Genomic DNA, 25,336 nt, shown 5'->3' with positions numbered 1-25,336 from the left:
AAAATGGCGCCTGCTCTTTGTCTTGCTCGCCTTTGAGGGGTGAGGGGAGAGAGAGAAACTCGTGTCCGTATCGGTCACTTTTTTTTTCCTCTCTCTCTTCTAGTTAGCCTGGTGAACTTTTCCCCACAGAGTTTCAAGCCTTGTTCCCTCTAGTCTCTTCTTTCTGCTTGCCCACTGGTGTCTCGGGCTATTGAGGTTCGGCTCACCTCGTGTTCCAGCGCTGGTGCGTTGAGTCTGCTGCTGGTGTCCCGAACTTGGGCTCCCACGCTCTCCATGCAGGTCCACTGTGAATCACTAGTTCCGGAAGAGTTTCCTCTGCTGTTTCTTCCCCTACTCTTCCTTGACCCTGCAGTATCTCCACTTTTATTAACCTGTCTCTCCCCCGGACTAATAGTGTGCTCCCTTCCTATTCTGCCATCTTCTGTTCCTATGATTTTCATCTTTTTAATATAAGCTTTAGAGCTATAATTTTCTCTATTAACATCACTCCAGTTGCATACCAAAAATTTTGATATCTTACATTTTCATTATCAAGTCATTTCCCAATTACTGTATTAATCTATTTTGACCTATGTATTTTAGGAATTTGCTGCTTAATATCACAATATCTAGACATTTTTCTCCTTATCTCTCTTTCACTAGTTTCCAATTTAGTACCACTGTGGTCAGAATATATTCTCTATGTTTCTTCAGTCCTTTGATATATGTTGAGATTTGCTTTATGCCCAACATATATTGTCTCTTTGGTAAATATTTCTGGTGTATCCTGCAGATGTTGGATGTAAAGTTCCACATATGCCAGTTAAACAAGACTGCTTAATAAGTTATTAAATTCTGTCTTATTTTATCTACTAGTTACTAACACAGAATTGTTGAAATCTTCAAGTATGCTTGTGTACTTCTCTCATTTCACTTTTAGTTCTGTCAATTTTGCTTTGCATATTGTGAAGCTATGTTCATATACATATACAATTTAGTATTGTTATGATTTACCAATGACTCTTCATCAATATGTAAAAATATTCTTTTTCTCTAATAATGCAGAATTTTGAAGATGTGATAGGCAGGAGGTTAAAGGACTAACCATAAATCCTCTCAAAGGGCAGAACTGAATCTCCTACAGTCTTTCAGTTTCTCAATCACAGCCGAGCAATAAGAACAAATCAGGGGTGAACTGAGCTTTACAAAAACTGCACATAACACCAGCCCAGCTTAATCCATGATAAGACTGAGGGACAGATATTCTTTTTTTTTAACTTTTATTTGATAAATATAAATTTCCAAAGTACAACTTTTGGATTATAGCAGCTTTTCCCCCCATAACCACCCTCCCACCCACAACCATCCCATCTCCCGCACCCTCTCCCATCCCATTCTTCATCAAGATTCATTTTTAATTATCTTTATATACAGAAGATCAACTGAGTATATACTAAGTAAAGATATCAACAGACTGTACCCACATGGACACACAAAGTATAGAGTATTGTTAGAGTAGTAGTTATACTGTTAATTCACAAAGTACAACACATTAAGGACAGAGATCCTACATGGGGAGTAAGTGCACAGCGACTCCTGTTGTTGATTTAACAATTAAATTTAACAATTTAACTCTTATTTATGACGTCAGTAATCACCCAAGGCTCTTGTTATGAGCTGCCAAGTCTATGGAAGCCTCTTGTGTTTGCCAACTCCAATCTTATTTAGACAACGCCATAATCAAAGTGGAAGTTCTCTCCTCCCTTCAGAGAAAGGTACCTCCTTCTTTGATGGCCTGTTCTTTCTGCTGGGATCTCACTCACAGAGATCTTTCACTTAGGTCATTTTTTGTTGTTGTTGTTTTGCCGCAGTGTCTTGGCTTTCTATGCCTGAAACTCTCATAGGCTTTTTAGCATTAAGGGCTGATTCTGAGGCCAGAGTGCTGTTTATGATATCTGCCATTCTATGAGTCTGCTGTGTATCCTGCTTTCCATGTTGGATCATTCCCTCCTTTTTAATTCTATCAGTTAGTATTAGCAGACACTAGTCTTGTTTATGTGATCCCTTTGACTCTTAATCCTATCATGATCAGTTATGAACTGAAGCTGATCACTTTGACTAGTGAGATGGCATTGGTACATGCCACCTTGATGGGATTGAATTGGAAGCCTCTGGCATGTTTCTAGCTCTACCATGAGGGGTAAGTCCGAGTGAGCATGTGCCGAATACAGATATTCTTATCTGAATAAAAGAAGCATGAGCAGTACTTTATTAAAAAGAACATCACTGATAGCAGACATCAGCACATTTATTCCTAAAGGGCTAGTTTTGGGGCACAATAGGAAAAATCATAGCTATTATATAATAGCTTCACAGATTCAGCATACACAGTAAATCCCAATCATTTTACCATGCCACTCAAACTTATTCCACCCATATTCCTCATATCCAACCATATTCCATACCCCAGACAGTTTTCCCAAACAATCCTGTATTCTCTCCACACAAGACTTCAGTTTATAGAAACAGATGATAGGTTAGCATTTCTCAAGTATGCCCTCTTCCTATCCTTCTATAACTGTAGTTAACTACTGCCACCTTTAACTCCTACAATGTTGATCACCATCATAGAACTTATTTTTTCTTGATTTTATGGCTCTTGGGCTTTCCTCCTCTCACACTGGGCTTTGTGAGGGTAGGAATAGTAACCTCTTTATGTTCCTATTTCCTACACACTCAACAGATGGCTGTGTGGCTAGAAGGGACTTGTTGGATATCATATAAGGCTGGATCAAGGACTGACATATAATTACAATGAAAGAAAGTAGAAGTAGAAAGAAAGGAAGTAGAAGTGTGGAAGCAGAGAAACCAGGTAGAAAATCAGAGTCTTGAACTTTAGTAAAAACAGTGGAAAGGAGAGAAATGAAAGACATTTTTGTTACATAATTTATTGGACTTGGAACCCAGCGCTTCTGAAGACTGAGCTAGCTGGGATCTGGTTTTTTATTTGCAAGAGATCTGGGATGGAAAGACGAGGAGGAGAAGGACACCAAGGGAGGAACAGGCTTAAGGATGGGGTTGAGACATTGGTTTGGAGACTGCTGGTTCTATAGCATGACTGGCAAGTGGAAATTTACTGAGAAGAGTAAGAGAGACAGAAAATTGGGAATTCTTATCAGACAGAAGTCCTGGGAGTAGGTGAACTTACCCTAGGAAAGAGAAAAGTCAGGAAAAAAAATAAACCAAGGGTGAAACAGAGAGTAATAGCTACATTTATTCTTGGGATCAAGAGCCACCTTAAATAGGCACAGTGTGTGAATGTGACAAAGAGAAAGGGACATCTGAATGTGCTAGTGTCATAGAAATGAGGCAGATGGACTGTGCATGTTCCTGAAGCCACAACTCTGGGATTCAAATAGCCTCCTTGTTGTGTGTCCTGAGCAAGTTATTTAATCTATTGATGCCTCAGTTCTCCTGCCTGTAAAATAAGAATAATATTGGTACCTAACTCATATGATTGTGGTGAAAATTAAACAAGTTAACATAGGTGAAATAATTAGAACAATATCTGTTACATAAAAAATTATATATGTATGTGTGTGTTAGTCATTGTTTTGTTTCTTGCTAAAACAAAGTCTAACAAGTAAAACTAGCAGAATAGGCAGTCATTCAAATATTTTTTGGACTGCATGATGGCTAATAAATTTTATTATTTTTAGTTTCAGTTATGGCTTCCAGTTGCATTATGGAGTTCTCATATAGTCGTCACCTTACTTTCCTGATGTTAACCTCTTATTTATTTATTGAAACCAGAAAATTAATGTTATCAAAATACTATTGACTAATCTTCAGACTTACTTGAATTTTCTCAGTTTTTGCATTTATATCTTTCTTGTCCATGATCCAGCCAGGAACCAACATTGGGTTGAGATGTTGTGTTTCCCTTTTCTCTGCCAATCTGTAACAGCTCTTCAGTCTTTGTTTTTTCATAATCATGATACATTTGAAGCCTACTAGTCAGTAGTTTTGTAGAAGGTCCTTCAACTCAGGTTTGTCTGATATTTTCCCACAGTTGAGTTGGAGTCCTTCTTTATTGGCAATACCATTGAAATTATGTTGTGCCCTCCTCAGCACATCATTTCACAGGTGTGTGACATCAGTGTGTCTTACTTTCATGTTAACTTTGATCACTTGGTTAAGATGTGGTCTTCCAGCTTACTCCACTATATAAATACTTTGTAATTAATAAGTATCAAGTGAGGAGACACTGAAAATATACAAATATGTTACATTATTCAATATACTTCCCGCTACTGATTTTAACACTCTTTTGGGGATTCTTGCCTGAATCAATTATTGATTTTTTTAAAGATAGATTTATTTATTTACTTATTTATTTGAAAGGTGAAACAACAGAGAGAGGGATACACACCCACAGAAAGAGAGAGAGACTTTTCATCTACTTGTTCACTCCCCAAATGGCCAGACAACAGCCAGGAAGTCCATCTTGGTCTTCCACGTAGATGATAGGGGCCCAAGTACTTGGTCCATCATCTGCTACCTTCCTGGGCACCTTAGTCGGAGGCTGGATCAGAAGTGAAATAACTAGGACTCGATCCAGCACTTAGATATGGGATGCCAGCGTCACAAGCAGGGACTTAGCCTGCTGCACCACAGTGCTGGCCCAGTGTAGTGTTTCATTAATGGTGATTTTCTATTTTGATTATTATCTCTGGATTTATTAATTAGAATCCGACCAAAGAAGAACCTTGCTCTTTCTCTTTTCTTATTATTTAATTATATCAGTATATGTTTATATCAGTATGGACTTGGGGGGCCAGCACTGTGGCATAGTAGGCTAGGCTTCTGCCTGTAACGCTGCATCCCATATGGGCACCAGTTTGAGTCCTGGCTGCTCCTTTTCTGATCCAGCTCTCTGCTTATGGCCTGAAAAAGTAGTGGAAGATGGTCCAAGTTCCTGGACCCGTGCACCCTAATGGGAGACTCAGAAGAAGCTCCTGGATTCAGATTGGCCCAGCTTTGGCCATTTGGGGAGTGAACCAGCAGAACTTTCTCTGTCTCTCACTCTGTATCTTTAGAACTCTACCTCTCAAATAAATAAATACAATCTTTGAAAAACAAAAGAATCTTTAAAAAAAAAGTTAAGGACTTGGATGTTTAGTCTCTGGTTTATATGCCAATGCTCTCATTACTTTTAAAATTTATGAATTTGAAAGGCAGAGTAACAGAGGGAGGGAGAAACAGAGAGATCGATGGATCTTCCATCAGTGGTTCACTCTCCAAATGGCCACAACAGTCAGGGCAAAGCGAGGAGCTCAATCCTGGTCTCTTACCTGGGTGGCAGGGGTCCACGTCCCCAGGCCATTTTCCATTGCCTTCTCAGGTGCATTAACAGGAAGCTAGATCAAAAGCAGAGTAGACAGGACTTGAACCAGCACTCTGATATGTAATACTGCTATCACAAGTAGTAGCTTAACCCTCTGCACCACAGTGTGAGCCCCTCATTGCTTTTTGCACTAATCCTTCCAGATTTGACCTTTGAGAATGCCTTCAAGTTTGTTCTGTGCCCAACTGATATGTCCCCGTCATTATCTGAGCGCTTCCTTGCTTTCTGGCTTCACAAGATACTCCAGACTCATCTTGTATTTTCCCTACCACAACTCTTGGCACAAACATTCTGTCAAGTAGCCTTGGTCCCTTTTATTTAATAATAATGATTATAAAACAAGGTCAGGATCCTCACTGTATCCATTTCTCCTAGGAGGCCACTGCTTCTAAGCCCACAAAGTACCTCTTTTTTCCCATGTACTGGCCATCTTTCTAGAAGGGATGTCCCCTGTACTTCTGTATCAGGAAGAAATACAGCTTACGACAATGACATTATCCTTTTGAAAATAATAACAGAAAATCAATATTTTTTATTCTTCATCCCTTCTTCTTCTCTAGTTCTTCAGTTTGGATTTACTACTATCTTTGTGGCAGCTTTTCCCCTTGCACCACTCCTGGCCTTACTGAATAACATAATTGAAATTCGACTTGATGCTTATAAGTTTGTCACACAGTGGAGGCGACCTTTAGCTTCCAGAGCCAAAGACATAGGTAAGTTGATCTGAGTATGTTTCTAAAAGGATATTAACCATCTAGAGGATACGATTTTTTTGCTATCTTTATGTATTTTATTTATTTTGTGCTGTTAGGAATAATGCTAGAATGAACTAAAGGATAAGATTTTAAAAGCTACCAATTTTATATTTTTACTTATGATTTTCATGTAAAATGATTGAACTGATTTTTGCAAGGAATGATTTTGTTGGTTTTAAATAATATTGGATAAGAAGTAAAACTTCCTCTTTGGAAATTTATAATATTCAGTTCTTGATAATTTGCACTTAAATTCCCAATCTGGTTTTTCTACCTTAAGACTTTTGATTCTAAAAACTTGGTTTATTACTAGTTACTCCCTTTTGAAAATAGATCTTCCATTTGCTTAACTTTGTATTGCTCTTTCCTAAATTTTGCTTACTTCACAGGAAGCATAATCCAGTTTTTATAGAAATGAGCTTCAGCCTTTGGCTAGATGCATGGTTGAGTCAGATGCAGCCCCTCTTGAGAGCTGTCTGAACCCAGAGACTGTCTTTTATTCATTTCTGCCTCCAGGGCATAGTATAGAGAAGGCAGGTACTCAGCTAGTATGTGTGGGAGAAAATTGGAATATGCATATTCTTGCTCATCAAGCAAGCACCTGTTCTGGACTGGTATATCAGGGACAGCCCACAGATGTGAACAGGACTTTGTCCATACCATTAAGGACCTCACAGTTTGGTGAGGACTTGATACTATGTGTGCTGTGCTAATGTTATGATATGGTGTTTTGGAGCCTTATCATTGACCTGAATTCTCTGGCTTATATCTTATTCTATTTTTTTTTAATTTTTTTTATTTGACAGGCAGAGTTATAGACAGTGAGAGAGACAGAGAGAAAAGTCTTCCTTCCATTGGTTCACTCCCTGAGTGGCTGCTACAGCCGGCACTGCGCCAATCCAAATCCAGGAGCCAGGTGCTTCTTCCTGGTCTTCCATGCGGATTCAGGGGCCCAAGCACTTGGGCCATCCTCCAATGCCTTCCGGGGCCACAGCAGAGAGCTGGACTGGAAGAGGAACAACTGGGACTAGAACCCGGCACCCATATGGGATGCCGGCACCACAGGCAAAGGATTAACCAAGTGAGCCACGGCACCGGCCCCTATATCTGATTCTATTAAGTCATGAACAGACAGGTGCTTCCTCAGAAACTTATTAAATGCCAAGGTGATTGTAAGCACAACTTCTCATCCCAGGTTGTGTCACTACTTGGAAAGATAAAAGGTGGCCGGTGCCACGGCACACTTGGCAATCCTTCTCCTGCGGCGCTGGCACCCCAGGGTTCTAGTCCCGGTTGGGGTGCTGGATCCTGTCCCGGTTGCTCCTCTTCAGTCCAGCTCTCTGCTGTGGCCTGGGAAAGCAGTGGAGGATGGCCCAAGTGCTTGGGTCCTGCACCCGCATGGGAGACCAGGAGAAAGCACCTGGGTCCTGGCTTCAGATCAGTGCAGCGCGCCAGCCGCAGCACACTGGTCATAGTGGCCATTTGGGGGTTGAACTAATGGAAGGAAGACCTTTCTCTCTGTCTCTCTCTCTCACTGTCTAACTCTGCCTGTCCAAAAAAAAAAAAAAGAAAGAAAGAAAGATAAAAGGACCCATGGGAAGGACCATTGAAAATGAGTTATCCCCATCGTTTGACATTGTTTATATGCTATGTTTGCTATTATGTATGCAATTAATATATCACTTCTCTTTGAACAGGAATTTGGTATGGAATTCTTGAAGGCATTGGAATTCTCTCTGTTATTACAAATGCATTTGTCATAGCGATAACATCTGACTTTATCCCTCGCTTGGTGTATGCTTATAAGTATGGACCTTGTGCGGGCCAAGGAGAAGCTGGGCAAAAGTAAGTTTGCTGTAAATCCATTATGAAATCCTCATTTTTTTTTTAACAGGCAGAGTGGACAGTGAGAGAGAGACAGAGAGAAAGGTCTTCCTTTTGCCGTTGGTTCACCCTCCAATGGACGCCACGGTAGGCGCGCTGCGGCCGGCGCACCGCGCTGATCCGATGGCAGGAGCCAGGTGCTTCTCCTGGTCTCCCATGGGGTGCAGGGCCCAAGGACTTGGGCCATCCTCCACTGCCCTCCCGGGCCACAGCAGAGAGCTGGCCTGGAAGAGGGGCAACCAGGACAGGATCGGTGCCCCGACCGGGACTAGAACCTGGTGTGCCAGTGCCGCAAGGCAGAGGATTAGCCTAGTGAGCCGCGGCGCCGGCGAAATCCTCATTTCTTAGTCTGATGTGTTGACATAAGCCTTTGCACTGGGTATGTGAGGCATGTGCCCAGAACCAGAAGGCTTGTGGCAGTGGAGGGAGCGGTATAATAATACTTGCTGGCAAAGAAAACACATCCTGATCTACTGAATGGCTGGAGAATCACATACTCTGGAGGGGTGTTAGATGTACTCCAGTGTGAAAGCTATCATCAGTCATTTCCCCTGCCCACTATACATTCAGAAATGTGTGGTTTGCTAACAATGTGTGTAACAAAAAGGACGTGATCTAGAATATAGTTATGCTACTTTTGTGAGTTCTTAAGAGGGCACTTAAAATGTGATTCACAATGACTGATTAAATGTACACTGCAATGTTACATGGACAATATGGAACCATGTGCCAAGTATCCAACAGGTACTCAATAAATTCTTCAGGAATAAGGATATGAATGATTGTTTCCCTGGATATTTACATGACCAGTGTCTATAAAACCACAGGTAAGTTGAGTACACTAAACCCTCTAGAGGCTACAATTTTATGGCATTGCCTCAATGTTTCCAAAAGCCAGGGCACTAATTTTATCAGATGAAGTCTAGATAAAATTATAATTGGTCATTTAGCTTTCATTTCTGTACCTTAGAAAAGAGACAAGAAGTCTTAATATACTTTTAAAATTCCTCTTTGTGGGCAGGCATTTGGCGCAGCAGTTAAGATGCTGTGTTGCGGGGCCAGCGTTGTGGTGTAGTGGGTAAAAGCCACCCCTGCAACACTGGCATGCCATATAGACACTGATCCGAGTCCCAGCTGCTCCACTTCCATCCAGCTCTCTGCTAATGTGCCTGGGAAAGTAGCAGAGGATGGCCCATGCCAGGTGGCTTCAGCCTGGCCCAGCCCTGGCTGTTGGCTGTTGCAGCCAATTAGGGAGTGAACTAGTGGATGGAAAATTCTCTCTCCCTCATCCCTCTCTCCCCCTCCCTATCCCCCTCCCCCTTCCCTCACCTCCTCCCTCTCCTCCTCCCCCCACCGTACCTCTGCTTTTCAAATCAATAAATCTTTTAAAAAGATGATGCCACCTGGGATGTCCGCATTGGAGTCCCTAGGTTTGAGTCCCAGTTCTGCTCCTAACCCAGCTTCCCGCTAATGTGCAATCTGAGGCAGCAGATAATGGATTAAGTCCTTGGGTCCCTGCCACCCATGTGGGAGGCCTAGAATTAGTTTCAGGCTTCTGGTCTTGTCCTGGCCCAGCCACAGCTGTTGCAGGCATTTGGGGAGAGAACCAGCAGATGGAGGATATCCCTATCTCTTACCACCCTCTCTCTCCCTGCCTTTCAAATAAAAAAAAAAAAAAGTATCCTCTGGCTAAAGTCAAAATAATCAAATTCTAATTATTGATTTTAAATGTCTGTATATGAGAGTGAGGTGTGGATCATATGGTCTTCTCAATGCCTCAGAAATCATCCCACATGGGCTGTGACTTACTCATATAAACAGCCCTGACTTCATGTCAACTAGGCTAAGCCAAATTAACTCATCTCTGCAGCCAGTGTAGCTAGATCAGCCCCAAGGACTGAAGTACTACCAAATCAAGTCAGCTGAATTCATGCAAATCTGGCCTGCATCCAATTTCATTGTTAATCCCATGTAAGTGCACTAAGGCATGGATGACTGAGGAATACAGTAATGCTCACAATCTAGCTATTCAATGAGACCTGTACAGTCCTTTACTATAGTAGCCATGAGGTCATTGAACAGTAATTATCTAACAGCTTAAAGTGAGCACACCATCCCATTTTAAGAGATATTTAATCTTTTTTTTTTTTTTTTTGACAGGCAGAGTGGACAGTGAGAGAGAGAGAGACAGAGAGAAAGGTCTTCCTTTGCCGTTGGTTCACCCTCCAATGGCTGCCGCGGCCAGCGCGCTGCAGCCGGCGCACCACGCTGATCCGATGGCAGGAGCCAGGTGCTTCTCCTGGTCTCCCATGGGGTGCAGGGCCCAAGGACTTGGGCCATCCTCCACTGCCTTCCCGGGCCATAGCAGAGAGCTGGCCTGGAAGAGGGGCAACCGGGACAGAATCCGGCGCCCCAACCGGGACTAGAACCCGGTGTGCCGGCGCCGCAAGGCGAAGGATTAGCCTGTTAAGCCATGGCGCCGGCCAAAGAGATATTTAAAGAACGATACTACCCAGGCATTTTTTTCCTAGTTGCAACTGTTGTCAACATCCTCTGCTTGGGTTAGCCTGAAAATAGTGACCTTCATTCAAACCACTTTAGTGTCTATTTTCATTTTATCCTCAGAACACCCCCGGGAGTTGCCGTGCATCATTACCCTTACTTTAAGCAGAGGAAAAGATGAAGTGAAGCTCGGAATCACAAGGCAGGGTCAGCTGAAGCCCACACAGAGATAGAGCCTGCACTGCCAGGAAGCTCTCCACACTGTACTTCCCAGCCTTCAGAGCTGTTGCTAACAGTGAGAATCCATTTCATCTAAAGTAAACCCCAAGAGGCTTAAACCCATTCTTATCTCAATTATTTACTAACTCTAATTAGGGTAAAATTTGTCTTGTTTGGGACAAACTGAAAAGCAAAATGGGACCACTGTGCAGAGCTGATAGTGAATCAAAGCTCTAGAACTTCGACAACCCAGCAGATTTAAGACAATGTTCACAGTGATTAAAATATATTATAACAGCCTCTTTGATTCAGTTTTATTGGGCTTTTCTTTTTTAAACCTTTCTTTTTTTACTCAGCCTCCTGCCCCTTTCAATTTATAGATCTACATTTCGTCTTGTAATCCATTGGTCATTTTTTTTTCTTGTTTTCAAATAGTTATTTTATGTTGTTTCTTCATGAATCTTATTTTCTGGCTCACCAGCCACTCTATTACTTGTCAGAGTTTTTTCTTCTTTTTCCAATTTAGAAATGCTTTAGAAATGATTGAACTCATAGAGTGCAGCATTGTCAAATTTTAGAAAGTCATAGGCTTTGGGGGTAGTCTGTGCAGTCATAATCAAATCTCACTTACTGCAATTTAATCCAGCTGTGGAAATGCCATATTTCAATTTAAATTGAACATAAAGAAAAAGTCATCCAAACAAATCGCTTTGCCTGCCTGACTCCAAAACTCCTGGCTTCATCAGTGCCTCCATCTTACTGCTCTTTCAGGTTTCCTTGGCTTCTCCGTGAGTGAGAATTTCATTCATTTATCCGCAGTCACTGGTTCACCTGCCCCTCGTCCCTCTGACATACATTTCTGTCTGCCTCACTTTATCCCTGGCTGTTGTTGCATGACTGCCACCCAAACCACACTGTGAACTCCTTGATAACTGGGGCTGTGCATTGCAAGCAGATTCCCTCTACCGTCAAGGATGCTGAGCATCAAGTTCTCAGTTCCAGAGTGCAGAAGACGTTCTTGCTTTTTGTGTAGACCTGAATATGAAAGAAGCGCCCTGGTTTTAAGCAATGTCCTCTACACATCACATGGACAAGAATGCGTCCAGTGTTTCTATCTTTGCTCTTGGCACATTCCTTCTCTTCAGCTACAGCCCAGCCAGCCTAATTCCTTGACCTCAAACTACTCACTGTAAAATGAGGCCACCTCCTCTTTCTAGGCATCTTCCCCCGAGTCCTTTAGAAAAGAGCTCTCGACAAAACTTAAAGATGTAGACCATAAAATTGTTCTGCCAAAGTTAAACATGTCAGTCAGGGACAGGCATTGACCTCAGCAGTGAAGATGCACTTGGGGCATCTGCGTTCCGCATTGGAGTACTTGGGTTTGAGTTCTGATTCCACTTCTGAGTCCTGGTTCCTGCTAATATGCACCCGGGAAGGAGTAGAAGGTGATAGCTAAAGTACTTAGATCCCTGCCACTCACGTGGGAGACCCGGATTGACTTCTTGGCTCCTGGCTTTGTTCTCTCCCAGCCCTAGTTGTTGCAGGCATTTAGAAATTAATACAGAAGATGAAAGATTGATCCCTCTCTCTTCACCCCTCCCTCCCTCCCTCTAATAAATAATAAAACTATGAATATGGATCAATAAACCAAACATTTGTTCAGGCAGCACAAATAATCAGTGGGATTTTTTCCTCCCCACAGAACAAAATGTTACACACCTTAGAATTATCTTGTTGGATATGCCTTTGAAAGATGCTCTAGGTTAGTGATGTGAATCAGTAGATTTTCTCATGGAAATAATTATATAGTGAGTTAGAATTTTTTATCAAAGATCTGGTGTTCAATTTTTATAGATTTGACCATGAATATCTTTTTGTAAGTTTTATTTATTTGAAAAGCAGAGTAACAGTGACAGAGAGAAAAGGAGAGATAGAGAGATCTTCCCAAGTGCCCACAACAACCAGAGATGGGCCAGGCTGGAGCCAGGAGCCAGAAACTCCATCTGGGTCATGTGAACTTGAACCATCATATACTGCCTCCCAGGTACATTTGCAGGAAGCAAGTTCAGAAGCAAAGGCAGAACTTCATCCCAGGCTTAACCTGCTGGGCCACAAGCCCCAGTCCACACAAATATCTTAATAAACAATAAATAATATGTTTGTATACACCCTAAAATCACTTAAATAGAACAATAAAAATATATTTCTATAAACCCTAAAATCACTGAAACATTTGCAAAGTCGTATTTGAAATGATAATGTTTGCAGCAAGTACGAGTCTACCCCTTCTGTTCTCATCTTATTAGCCTATGTAGCCTATTTGACCCTAAATGTATAAAGCCAAACTTATTTCCTTTGCTCTAGCATCATGATATTTGCATCAGAATGTTTAAAACATCAGGGGTGAATATGATAGAATAATTCAAAGACATTCTGCAGCAAATTTGACCTGAAATCCACAAATGCAGAAGTCAACTTCTGGTTCTCTTCATTCTCTCAAAACTGGTGATAATGGTCACTGGTTTATCTCTCATGTACTAAAGGGTGAAAATAATAAATAAATAATTAATGCTTTTTCAAAGGCAGAATTCTCACATTTAAATGAATGTGGATTTCTCAGAAGTGACTTCAAAGAGGTTTGCCTCTAATCTAAACAATGTTACCCATACATAAGACATTTTCTAAATCTTTCTTGGAAATGTATTTGGAGTTTCTAATAAAACTGACTTTATACATTTTTTAAATATTTACTTATTCATTTGAAAAACAGAGTTACAGAGAAACAGGGGGAAAAAGAGAGAGAAAGAATATCTTTCATGCACTGGTTTGCTCCCCAAATGGCCACAGTGGCTGGGACTGTACCAGACTGAAGCTAAGAGACCAGAATTCCATCTGGGTTTCCCACATGGGTGACGGGCCCAAGGACTTAACCTTCTTCTGATATGTTCACAGGTGCGTTAGCAGGGAGCTGGATCAGAAGTGAAGCAGCTAGGACTCAACCCAGCATTCATATGGGCTGGCAGCATCAAAGGTGGCAGCTTACCCTACTGTGCCACAGTGCTGGCCCCTGACTTCATGCGTTTTACTGACAGGAAACCCTTCATTTGCCTGATGCTTTTTTCTTGGTGCCTCTCACTTTTGTCTGATCATTTTTGTAGTTTCATCTTCCCTCTGTCTCTCTGGGTTCTGGGGGGAGAGTTAGATAGAGCTGCTATCAACAAATCACTCAATAGATGTAGGCTGTGCTGCTGTCAGTAGCCCTCCTGATACAACAGTGAGTCAATGTGTTGAAACATGGATGTCCCTGGATAAACTATACAAACTGTATACAGTAAAATGTGGGAACTCTCATTTCCTAGAATTGATGGCAGCCTCAACAATTTGACACTGACAGTAGCTATGATTCTACCTTGGTGAAAAGAATTGGTGAAATGCCTTAGACAGTTCATTATTAGTAGTCCCTATTCTTCCATGATATAGGAATGACATTGAAAGAAGACTGACAGAGCTCAGGACTGTGTATTTATATACTAGATCCACATTTCATGCTTTGTACCCAGAAAGAGTAGCCATCCATTATCAACACTTTTCTAATGCAACTTTGTAGCTGGCATTGCATAAATATGCTTAATAAATAAAGCCAAAGGTTTGTTGACCTCATTTTATTTGGTTTTTGGTTTGGGTGGATGATGTTGGTGAAGGGAATGTTGTTCATGAAACAGGTGTTTTATTTGAACTTAGATTTTCTCAGTGGAGCTTTTAAACAGAGCAACCAATGGACAGCAGCTTGAATCTCAGCAAAGCTGAGGGCTGCTTTGTGTGATAAGGGTACAGGAGAGCTCATGAATATTCCTTCTTAATGCTGGACTTGTTTTTTCATTTTTTTATTTTGTTTTGGCCAGTTTCCTGAGCACTTTCCCTTTCCACGGCTGAGCTCCTGAGAAGACACTGCTAGATTTTGTATTTCATAAAAACTCTCTGGTTCTCTCTGTGACAGCTAAAATCATCAGGGTACTAATTTGTTTTCATGTCAAATTCTAGACAGTTCATAGATGAGGGAGCCATCGTTCCAAATTACCCTTTCAAGGAGAGATGGGGGAGGGGGGCCATGGTGATAGCTGCCAGTGGATTAAGGTGTCTTACACACCTGCTAACCATTTATTTCACCCACGAGTGACTTGACAAATGGGTCCTTCAGCTCCGCTCATTTTTTTAAGGCCATGATAAAGCCAGTGATTTGTCTTGAGTGAGACAACACACACACACAAAAACCGTGTTCTCTCAAACTTATGTTCTTGTCATCATTTTGGCTTGGTGCTCAGCAGCTTCAGATAATCACATCAGACATGTTAATAAACAGAATCTAAAGACCATGAATTAACCACTTAATCAATAATTATGTATTGACCCTCTGCTAGATGCAAGAATGCAAGAAATAAATAAAATGTGTAGCTGCACTCACGTTTATCTTGCTGTATAGGCTAAGCACTGTATCACATATTATGCATGCATTAACTTGATCCCCACAGTGACCCTTTGAAGTGGGCACTTTTGTCACTTAGAGAAGTTACATAACCTGCCAAGGTTACATAGCTAGAAAGCACCAGAGCTGGGGCCAGTGCTATGGTGTAGTGGGCTAAGCCACCACCTGTGGCATCGGCATCTGATATGGGTGCTGGTTCATGTCCCAGCTGCTCCTTTTCTGATCCAACTTTCTCTGCTAATGGCCTGGGAAAGCAATGGAAGGTGGTCCAAGTGCTTGGGCCCCTGTGCCCATGTGGGAGACCCAGAGGAAGCTCTTGGCTCCTTGGCTTTGGATCAGCCCAGTTCTGGCCATTGCAGCCATTTGGGGAATGAACCAGTAGATGGAAGAACTCTCTCTCTCTCTCTCTCTCTGCCTCACCCTTTCTCTGTCTGTAACTCTGCCCCTCAAGTAAATAAATATTTAAAAAGAAAGAAAGCACTAGAGCTAAGATTTGACTCCCAAAGCCCAAGTTTTTAGTATTATACTGCCTTCCTATAGAATGTGAAAGTCATGTCCTCAAAAATTTATTAATTATTCCTGAGGAATCCAGCCAATGGTTTTATTCCCAATCCATTCTCAAGACAGTATTTTGAATGTATAACACTGTTGAAATAAAAATTCATATAAGATCTAACCATGCTAATGGCATGCAAGATTTTAAATATTATGTCAGTAAAAAATGTGTTCACCACATTTAGCATGTAAAGCACTGTTTAAAAGACATATGAAAATGATGTTTCTCATTTTCTAAGAGCACTACTTATGATAATCCTTTTATAAAGTGCTATTGCTTGAATGGAAATGTAGATAGAATTAGTGATAGAATCTCTAGTACTTTAATATCCCTCAAATTAAATCAACTGAATTTGATATACATTGGATTCCTACACTGTATGGAAATGGCCTAGATCCTAGGGTACAAAAATACCTAAGACACCTTCTCTGCTCCCAAAAGCCCACAGTCAAAAGGAGAAGACATGCAAGAATGCAGCCAACTCTCCTACACTATGTAGTCACTGTGAACTAAGTACAGTGACCACAGAGAGAAGGAAGAAGGTGAATTCTTCTGACTGGAAGGATTAGGAAGTCTCCCCAGAAAGGGGAACATTTCCGTTGGCCACTGAAGGATAAGTACTATTTCTACTTGGAAAGAAAAAGTAGAGAATTCCAACTGAAAAGATAACTTGAGCAAATACATGAGAGTAGGCGATGTATTCAGAGAATGTAGTCTTCCAGTATGACTATAGAATAGTATATGAGTTGAAGAGGGGTATCATATTTATATTCAGGACATTTTGAGAACAGCAGTGAAGAAATATATTTGCAGGTGTGTCATCAATGAAACAAGCTGAGATTTAACATAAGAGGTCTTCAAAAGTTTATGGGAAATGCCTATTATGAAAAAACAGTGGGAGTGGGTGTTGTGATGCAAGTGGGTTAAGCTACTGATTAGGATGTCTGCAGCCTATATCAAAGTGTGTGGGATGGAGACCTGCCTCTGCTTCCAATTTGAGCTTCCTGCTAATGAGCCTGAGAAGCAGGAGATATAGCCCAAGTAATTAGGTTCCTGCCACTCACATGGGAGGCCCAGATTGAGTTCCTGGCTCCTGGCTTTGGCCTGGCCTAGCCCCAGTCTAGTCCTGGCTATTGTGGGCACTGGGGAGTGAACCAGCAGATGGTATATTTTTCTCCCCTCCCCTCCTCCTCTTTCTTTCTTTCTTTCTCTTTCTCTTTCTCTCTCTCTTTCTCTCTCTCTCTCTCTCTCTCTCTCTCTCTCTCTCTTTCTCTCTCTCTTTCCCTTATCACTCTACTTTCAAAAAATTAATGTAAACAAATTATAACCATGAATGGATTTCAAAAGTGTTTTGCACCAAAGTATATTTATCTTTCTAATTCTTTGACTCAAACTTTTGAAGTACCCTTGTATAATTTATGCCCATTGAAAAAAATTAAAAATAAAAATAAATTATGCCATTGGTTAATGCTGTCTTTTACTTGTTTCACTGAAACTGATTGATTGGGATAGTAATGTTCTGGATGATGATTCTGCATAATAAAGAACTGAAACAAAAGAAGTGACTTGTTTCTGATTCAGCTGCTTAGGGATTTTCAGCATATCTCAACTTAATTTCCTGGGCTAGCTAAAGGCACTTTTCACTACAGGGACTTCTAGGAAGTAGGGCCTTTAGTGAACTGACTGCAGAAAAGGTGGTCAGTGTTCTGATTTCAGAATTTTTTTGTCTTACAGGTGCATGGTTGGTTATGTGAATGCCAGCTTATCTGTGTTTCGAATTTCTGACTTTGAGAACCGATCTGAACCTGAATCTGATGGCAGTGAGTTTTCGGGGACTCCTCTCAAGTACTGCAGGTGGGCATGGCACTCTTGGCATGTCTCTGTCTAAGCAGAGCTGGCTCTGCATAAGCTAAACTGGCTCTATCATGAGGGGATTTTACTCGGACAGCCCATTCTGTCTAGTGGGCTTAAAACTGGTTCTTGGCCATAACAGTACAACAGAATCACATGGGGAATTTTGAAACCTCATCTTACCAGACCAATTAAAACGAAATATCAGGGAGTGGAACTCAGACATCATCAGTATGATTAAGGAATCCAAAATGCCAGTAAAGTTCAGAACTGATGGCTTAAAGGGAAAAACTAATAATAATAAGTGATCAAGGGTTATAAGCCTGCTCCATGGAGTCTAGGACAACTGATCTGGTGGTTTGAGTGACAGCTGTTGAGGGCATGAGTCTTTGTTCTATTTCTCTCTCTTGTCCATACTATATAAGAGTGCATCTCTAGATGTTCAACAGCTTATATATATGAGCAGAGTCTCATCTTGTTTCTGACTGTACCATAGTAAACTCTGCAGTACATGCTCATTCTCCCTTTCTCTCTCTCTCTCTCTCTCTCTCTCTCTCTCTCTGAGGAAACTAACTAAATTGTGTATCTTTGTGTATACCTATACAATAATACAAGAAAAACAATTTATTGAGCATGTACTATGTGAAAGGAACTATTACTTCATCTGATAGTCATATCAACTTTCAAGAGCTCGGTGATATTATTTGTATACAACTAAGTATAGATAATATCTTTTAATACTTTATGTGATGCTTTAAGAATTTTGGATTTCTCATTATGACATTCTATGTCCTCTCTACAATAAAACCATGAGAAAAGACAACCATTGGGTCCTAGACCATTTGACAGAGGAACCTTTGTAATTATCCACTTCAACCCCTCATTTTACGGAAGGGGAACCTGGGGACCAGAGATAGTGATTTATTTGTTTAATGAGACACAGCAAGACTACCAGTAGAATTCAAGGCTCCCAACTGTCACCACAATGTTCTTTCAAGTAGCTTCATGAGTGCAGGTACCACATAATACTTTCTATAATGCTATAATACTCTCCCACATGCTAAGCTAGCCTGGAAGGGGCTCTTTGGTTAGATTCATAACAGTGAGACTGCAACATAGTTATTTGTGGCATTAATAAATAGTGCCTATTGACACTAATTTTTTCAGCTTTCTGTAAATCCAAACCAGATTACCCTTCTTTTATAAGCTAACCTCTTAATTACTTATTGCAAGATAATCTATTTCCTTTGCACATTCTCTTTCCTTCGCCTACAATTGGTTTTTCAGAAAAATGTGTAAAGGCACAGAAATTAAATATTGGGACCTACAGAAGCTCAGATTTAACCACTTAGTCCCAGTCTAAAAAACTAGGGCTTAGAGAATAGATTCTGGCTTGGCCTGCTACAACAAATGACACTCTCTATGCTTACCACATACACCATAGCATCAAAAACACCCAGTGATCCTGGACATGGGGAGCTCCAACAGTACAAGAGACAAGCTAAGCAATCCCTATTTCTGTGAAGTCACAGGGTACCCCATTCCCTTTTAAATGCTTAGACCAATTTACCAGTGTGTCATTGACTGTCAGTGTTCATCAGACAGCTCATTTCCTCCCCCCACATGGAAGAACAAGATGAGAGGAAAGAGTGGCTGTAATGTTATCCAGTACTGCCCCCTGTTGGGATCTGGCTGGGAAGTAAGCAGCCAACCAACAGTAGATACTTTCTTTGCTTGCTTGTTCAGACCATTTCCTATATGAAATTATCTACCAAACACTGTTAGAGACAAATAGGAATCCAAGTATAAAATGATTCCAAATAAAGTATCAAATATTACTGCAATTTAAAAACTTTTAGTTGTTAAAAATAACAAAATATAAATCTTTTCTCATCTTCTGCTTCTTGACTCATTAGTTTCCCTATCTGTCCCACATAATAACATAAAAGCATATTCCACAAATTTCTAATGTGAATGGAATTGTTGATGCTGTCTGCTGTCGTCATTAACTTAAAATTATGACTGTTTGATTTGACATTTTCCTTAAACATTCCCTAAATATCTTTAAAATTTTAATTAAACAAGGTAAAATAATATTTTCATATTTATTTAAAATTTAAATTTTGGCCTGTATATATGCTATCATGGAAAAAATAGATACATTAGACTTCTATTTTCAGTCCTAATAGCAGGTAATGCACCTGCATCAGACCTCATGCTGAAAACATCTAAACATGTGAATCAGACTTTAAAAACACTTCAAATGCATCAATCAGCTGGGAAGAAAATTTGATATTCTGTTATCTCCCACCTCATTACCTTAACTTTTGTTAAGGTAGACAGTTGTCCAAGTTGGTATTTCTATGGGAGGACGATAGCTACAGAGCCCTATTCTGCCACCATGAGCCATTCTCAAAATTTGTTGTCTTCAGGCCAAAACTAAATAAACCCATAGCAGTGTGCAGAGCATTGCAGCCGATTTTTTCCCAGTGAGCCTTTGCTGAACTGGGTGACCTTTAGTTTTATTTTTCAAGCCCTTTCATGGTTCAGAAAATAAAAGAAAATATAGAAATAGCCACTCTTTTGAGTGAATCTAAACATATACTATATAAAACAGCTATAATATATTCACCCTAGGTCTTATGTACAACAGGGAAAATAAATTCATGCTACAGCATGGGTGACTATTTGTAACAGAGTAGTGAAAAAAATCCCCAGAAAACAATTTATGGCATAATACTCATTCATTAAGTTCAAAACAAATTTAATAATGTAACACTCAGACAAATGTATACAAATACATGCATATTTTATAAATATATGTGATGATAAAAATGAAATTCAGGATTGTGGAAGCAGCATACAGGTACATATAATTCCCTGTTAATGTTCTAGTTCTTGGGCTTCATGCTAGAATTATGAGAGTATAATGTATTATAAAATTATTAAATAAACAAATACAAAAACTAGATAAAAAAAGAGGATCATGAATGGTCCAGTAAGGTTAGTTATAAAAATTAAGAATTATGATTAGGTCAGTTCTATGCACCTGAGAATCAAAATAATGTTATATACGGAAATGAAAAAGATGAACAATATCATCACTTTTGAAGAACAATAAAGTGATAGATTTACCTTATATTAAAACATAGTGTAAAAATATAGTCATTAGTGTGGGGTTGTTACAAGAATAGATAAATTGAAGATGCAGCAGAATTGAGAACTCAAAAATATATTGCATAAGTAAACATGATACTGCAGAAAAATGCATACACTATGATTCCATTAGCAAGATGGCAGAATAGGGAAGGAGTATACTGCTCTAGGCTAGGGAAAGAGAGAAAGAAAGGAAGGAGGAAGGAAGAAAGAAAGAGAGAAAGAGAGAGAAGAGAAAGAGGAAGGGAGGAAGGAAGGGAGGGAGAGAAAGAGAAAGAAAGAAAGAAGGAAAGGAAAGAAGGAAGGAAGGGAGGGAGGGAGGGAGGGAGGGAAAGAGGAAGGAAGGAAGAAGAAAAGGAAGAGGAAGGAAGGGAGGGAGGGAGAGAGAGAGAGAGAGAGAGGGAGGGAGGGAGGGAGGGAGGGAGGGGAGAAAGTGCATCCTTAGAGGAGAGTTAGGGAGAAAACTGCAGTGGAAATTCTGTGGAAGGAAGAGGGATGCCATGGATCTACATGGCACAACATGAGACCCCAGTGGCCAAGAGCCTGAGGGCGAGCTTTGGAGAGTGAGGTGAGATCTGACTGTAACAGCTTGTGCTTCTAGAAATATAGCTGGAGGGAGAGCCTGGCATGAGTCTGTCCTAGAGCCCTGCGGGGGACAGAGTACCTGATAAGCTAGAAGAAAAAAGGCACATTTATCTCTCCCCATTCCCCAGACAACAGTGCCCAGCAACCATCTGAGAGAGGGCAGGACCCATTTTGGACATACAAGGCAGATGCACCGGCTCTTATGAGGGTATCCCACAACTGACTGAGATGAGACGCCATCTTGTCAATAGCTTTGGCAGCAGGTCAGGTACATGCACTGGCAACCAGCAGGGAGAAAGCACCACTGTGAAACAAGAAGGGGCCGCAACCTGCAGCTCTTGTGCATGCATGTGATCCAGGGAATTTACCAGAGGGGAAAATCCATGTTTCCCATAGACTTTGAGTCTAGCTGGGAGTATTGACAGGATGCTGGGCACCCATGCAGGACTGTGAGATGCCCCCAGCCTCTCAACATATCACAGGCTCTGGGGCTCAAACTGCCAAGGTGGAGCACAAACAGCAGCTGGCTCTGGGAATGTCTCTGCCTCTCTGTGAGCAGGACAGTCTAGTGAGACAGAACATATCTTCTGCACCCCATGATGGTGGGAGCCTAGTGTGCTGAAACTCTGAGAACTCTGTGACTGCATTAAAAAGCCAAGGGTGTAGCTCAGTCTCTGGGCAATCACTGGGAGTGACTCCACACACTCAGAGTTCCCTGATAGCCTGGGGTGGATCTTTGCAATGGGATCTGTGCTTACACTGATAACTGCATAGATCCTTTTGTGGTTCTTAGGGCAGCACAGATGAGTATTGCAACCACTGTAGGCCAACACCCAGGCATTGATCACCTTGAAAGAGAGCAGATGAAGATGTGACTGTGCCAACAGAGGTGATCAAACACTCTCTGCTGGGAAAAAAAAATAGAGCTCTACCACACCACACTTGAATGTCAACCTGGATACACACCGCACCCTGAAGCACTGACTAGAACTCCCTGGCCACACCCAGCACATGCTTCTGGGTATGCACTGAAAGAGCAGAGACTCCACGAAGCCACAAGTGCATAATCCAAAGATAAAACCCATCAGAGGGAAAAACAAGTATTTCCACAAATGCCTAAAAATAAATGCAGGTTTACAAGAAACAAGAATAAGGAAGACAATATGACCCTCCAAAGGAACACAAAAACACTTCAATATTAGAATGCAAAGACTGAGATTAATGAAATGCCTGAAACAGAATTCAAAAGATTAATCAAAGGATTACTCAGAAGGAGTGAGAGCAAATTCATGAGTTAAAGAAATCCATACATGACATGTGTGAAAAATTCTCCCATGAAATTGAGATTTTGAATAGAAATCAAACTGAAATGTTAGAAATGAAGAACTCAGTATAACAAATAAAAATACAGTGGCTAAGCCTGAACAACACATTTGTTAAGGCAGAAGAAAGAAAATCCTAGATAGAAGACAAATCTTTGGAAATTTTTCAGATTAAAAAAAAAAGAAAAAATTAGAAAAATTAAAAACAGTGTTGGAGATATATGAGATACTATCAAATGATCCAACATATGGGTCTTGGTAATTCCTCAAGGTGTGGAAAGAGAGAATGGATTAGAAGGCCTATTCAGTTAAAAAAATTTACAGAAAACGCCCTAATTTGGAAAAACAAAGGGACATCAAAATACATGATGCACATAGAAACTTTTTTTTCATTTATTAAACTTTTATTTAATGAATATAAATTTCCAAAGTGCAGCTTATGGGTTACAATGGCTTCCCCCCTCCCATAACTTCCCTCCCACCCACAACCCTCCCCTTTCCTGCTCCCTCTCCCCTTCCATTCACATCAAGATTCATTTTCAATTCTCTTTATATACAGAAGATCAGTTTAGTATATATTAGGTAAAGATTTCAACAGTTTGCCCCCATATAGCAACACAAAGTGAAAAAAATACTGTTGGAGTACTAGTTATAGCATTAAATAACAGTGTACAGCACATTAAAGACGGAGATCCTACATAATATTTTTTTAAAAAAATGATTAGAAAAGATCTTAACCACAACATATTGCAGTCAAGCTTTTAACAATAAAACATAAAAGATTCTAAAATGTACACAAGAGAAATGCTAGATTACTATCAAAGGACCTTCAATTAGACTCACAGCTGACTTTTCATAAGAAACCCTATAGGCTGGAGAGAATGGAAAGACATAGTCCAAGCCTTAAGATTAAAAAAAAAAAAAAAAAACTGTCATCCTAGAATAGTGTACCCTGCAAAGCTCTCAATTATGAATGAAGGTGAAATAGAAAACTTCAATAACAAACAGAAAACAAAAGGATTTTTCACCATTTATCCAGCCTTACCAAAAAAAAAAAAGCTTAAGGATGTACTACACACAGAAACACAGAGGCCGGTGCCGTGGCAATAGGCTAATCCTCTACCTTGCGGCGCCAGCACACTGGGTTCTAGTCCCGGTCAGGGCGCCGGATTCTGTCCCGGTTGCCCCTCTTCCAGGCCAGCTCTCTGCTGTGGCCCGGGAGTGCAGTGGAGGATGGCCCAAGTGCTTGGGCTCTGCACCCCATGGGAGACCAGGAGAAGCACCTGCCTCCTGCCTTCGGATCAGCGTGGTGCGCCGGCTGCAGCGCGCTGGCCGCGGCAGCCATTGGAGGGTGAACCAACGGCAAAGGAAGACCTTTCTCTCTGTCTCTCTCTCTCTCACTGTCCAGGCCAGCTCTCTGCTGTGGCCCAGGAGTGCAGTGGAGGATGGCCCAGGTCCTTGAGCCCTGCACCCACATGGGAGACCAGGAGAAGCACCTGGCTCCTGGCTTCAGATCAGCATGATGCGGCCGTAGCAGCCATTGGAGGGTGAACCAACGGCAAAAAGGAAGACCTTTCTCTCTCTCTCTCTCTCTCTCACTGTCCACTCTGCCTGTCAAAAAAATTTAAAAAAGAAACACAGAAAGATAGTCACTATTATGAAAGAATGTGAGGGCAGAAAATCTCCCAATTAAAGTTCAGAGGATATATCCTGAGTAAACAATAGGAGTACTCATGGAAAAATGGCAGAGCCAAGTCATTGCTTATCAATAGTACCCTTGAATGCAAATGGCCCAAACTCTCCAATTAAAAGATATAGGCTGGTTATGTTAAGGTGACACCCAGATTGGGCGTGGTAAATCTCTCTCTCTTTTTTTTTTAATCAGAGGGGAGGTTTCTACTCTGTTGACATAGAGAACTACAGACCAATTTCCCTGATGAACATAGATGCAAAAATCAAATACCATGGATTGGAAGAATCAAGATATACTATAGGGCAATTATAATCAAAAAAGCCTGATACTGGTACAAAAACAAATGGATAGACAATGGAACAGAATAGAAGCACTAAAAATCAAACCAAGCATCTCCTACTAACTTATATTTGACAAAAGAGCTAAAATCAATCCCTGTAGCAAGGACAGTCTCTTCAGCAAAAGGTGCTTGGAAAACTGGATTTCCACATGCAGAATTATGTAGCAAGACACCTACCTTACACAAAAATCCACTCAAAATGGATTAAAGACCTAAATCTATGACCAAACACCTTCAAATTATTAGAGAATGTTGGAGAAACCCTGCAATATATTGGCATAAGCAAAGACATCTTGGAAAAGAACCCAGAGGCACCAGCAATTAAAGCCAAAATTCACAAATGGGATTACATCAAATTGAGAAACTTCTGTACTGCAAAAGAAACAGTCAAGAAAGTGAAAAGGCAACTGAAAGAATGGGAGAAATTCTTTGCAAAACATACAACTGATAGAGGATTATTAACCAGAATATGTAAAAATATCAAGAACCTCCACAACAACAAATCAAACAACCCAGTGAAGAAAGGGGCCAAGGACTTAAACGACATTTTTCAAAAGAGAAAATCCAAAAGGCCAAAAGACACATGAAAAATTCTCAGGATCAC

The 25,336-nt window shown here is 40.8% G+C and overlaps 1 protein-coding gene across 1 annotated transcript in view; it reads left to right on the top strand.

The window, feature by feature from the left end:
• The window catches only part of ANO4 (anoctamin 4), a 409,492-nt gene that overhangs the window by 374,553 nt on the left and 9,603 nt on the right, over window positions 1-25,336 (top strand). The window contains exons 22-24 of the mRNA XM_062201997.1: window positions 5,947-6,099; window positions 7,839-7,986; window positions 17,520-17,639. Of these exons, the coding sequence (XP_062057981.1) occupies window positions 5,947-6,099; window positions 7,839-7,986; window positions 17,520-17,639 (421 nt within the window). The remainder of the gene's footprint in view (window positions 1-5,946; window positions 6,100-7,838; window positions 7,987-17,519; window positions 17,640-25,336) is intronic.

This window comes from Lepus europaeus, chromosome 10, assembly GCF_033115175.1.
Source record: "Lepus europaeus isolate LE1 chromosome 10, mLepTim1.pri, whole genome shotgun sequence".
Taxonomy (NCBI): Eukaryota; Metazoa; Chordata; class Mammalia; order Lagomorpha; family Leporidae; genus Lepus; species Lepus europaeus.
This window is presented reverse-complemented; position numbering and strand designations above follow the sequence as displayed.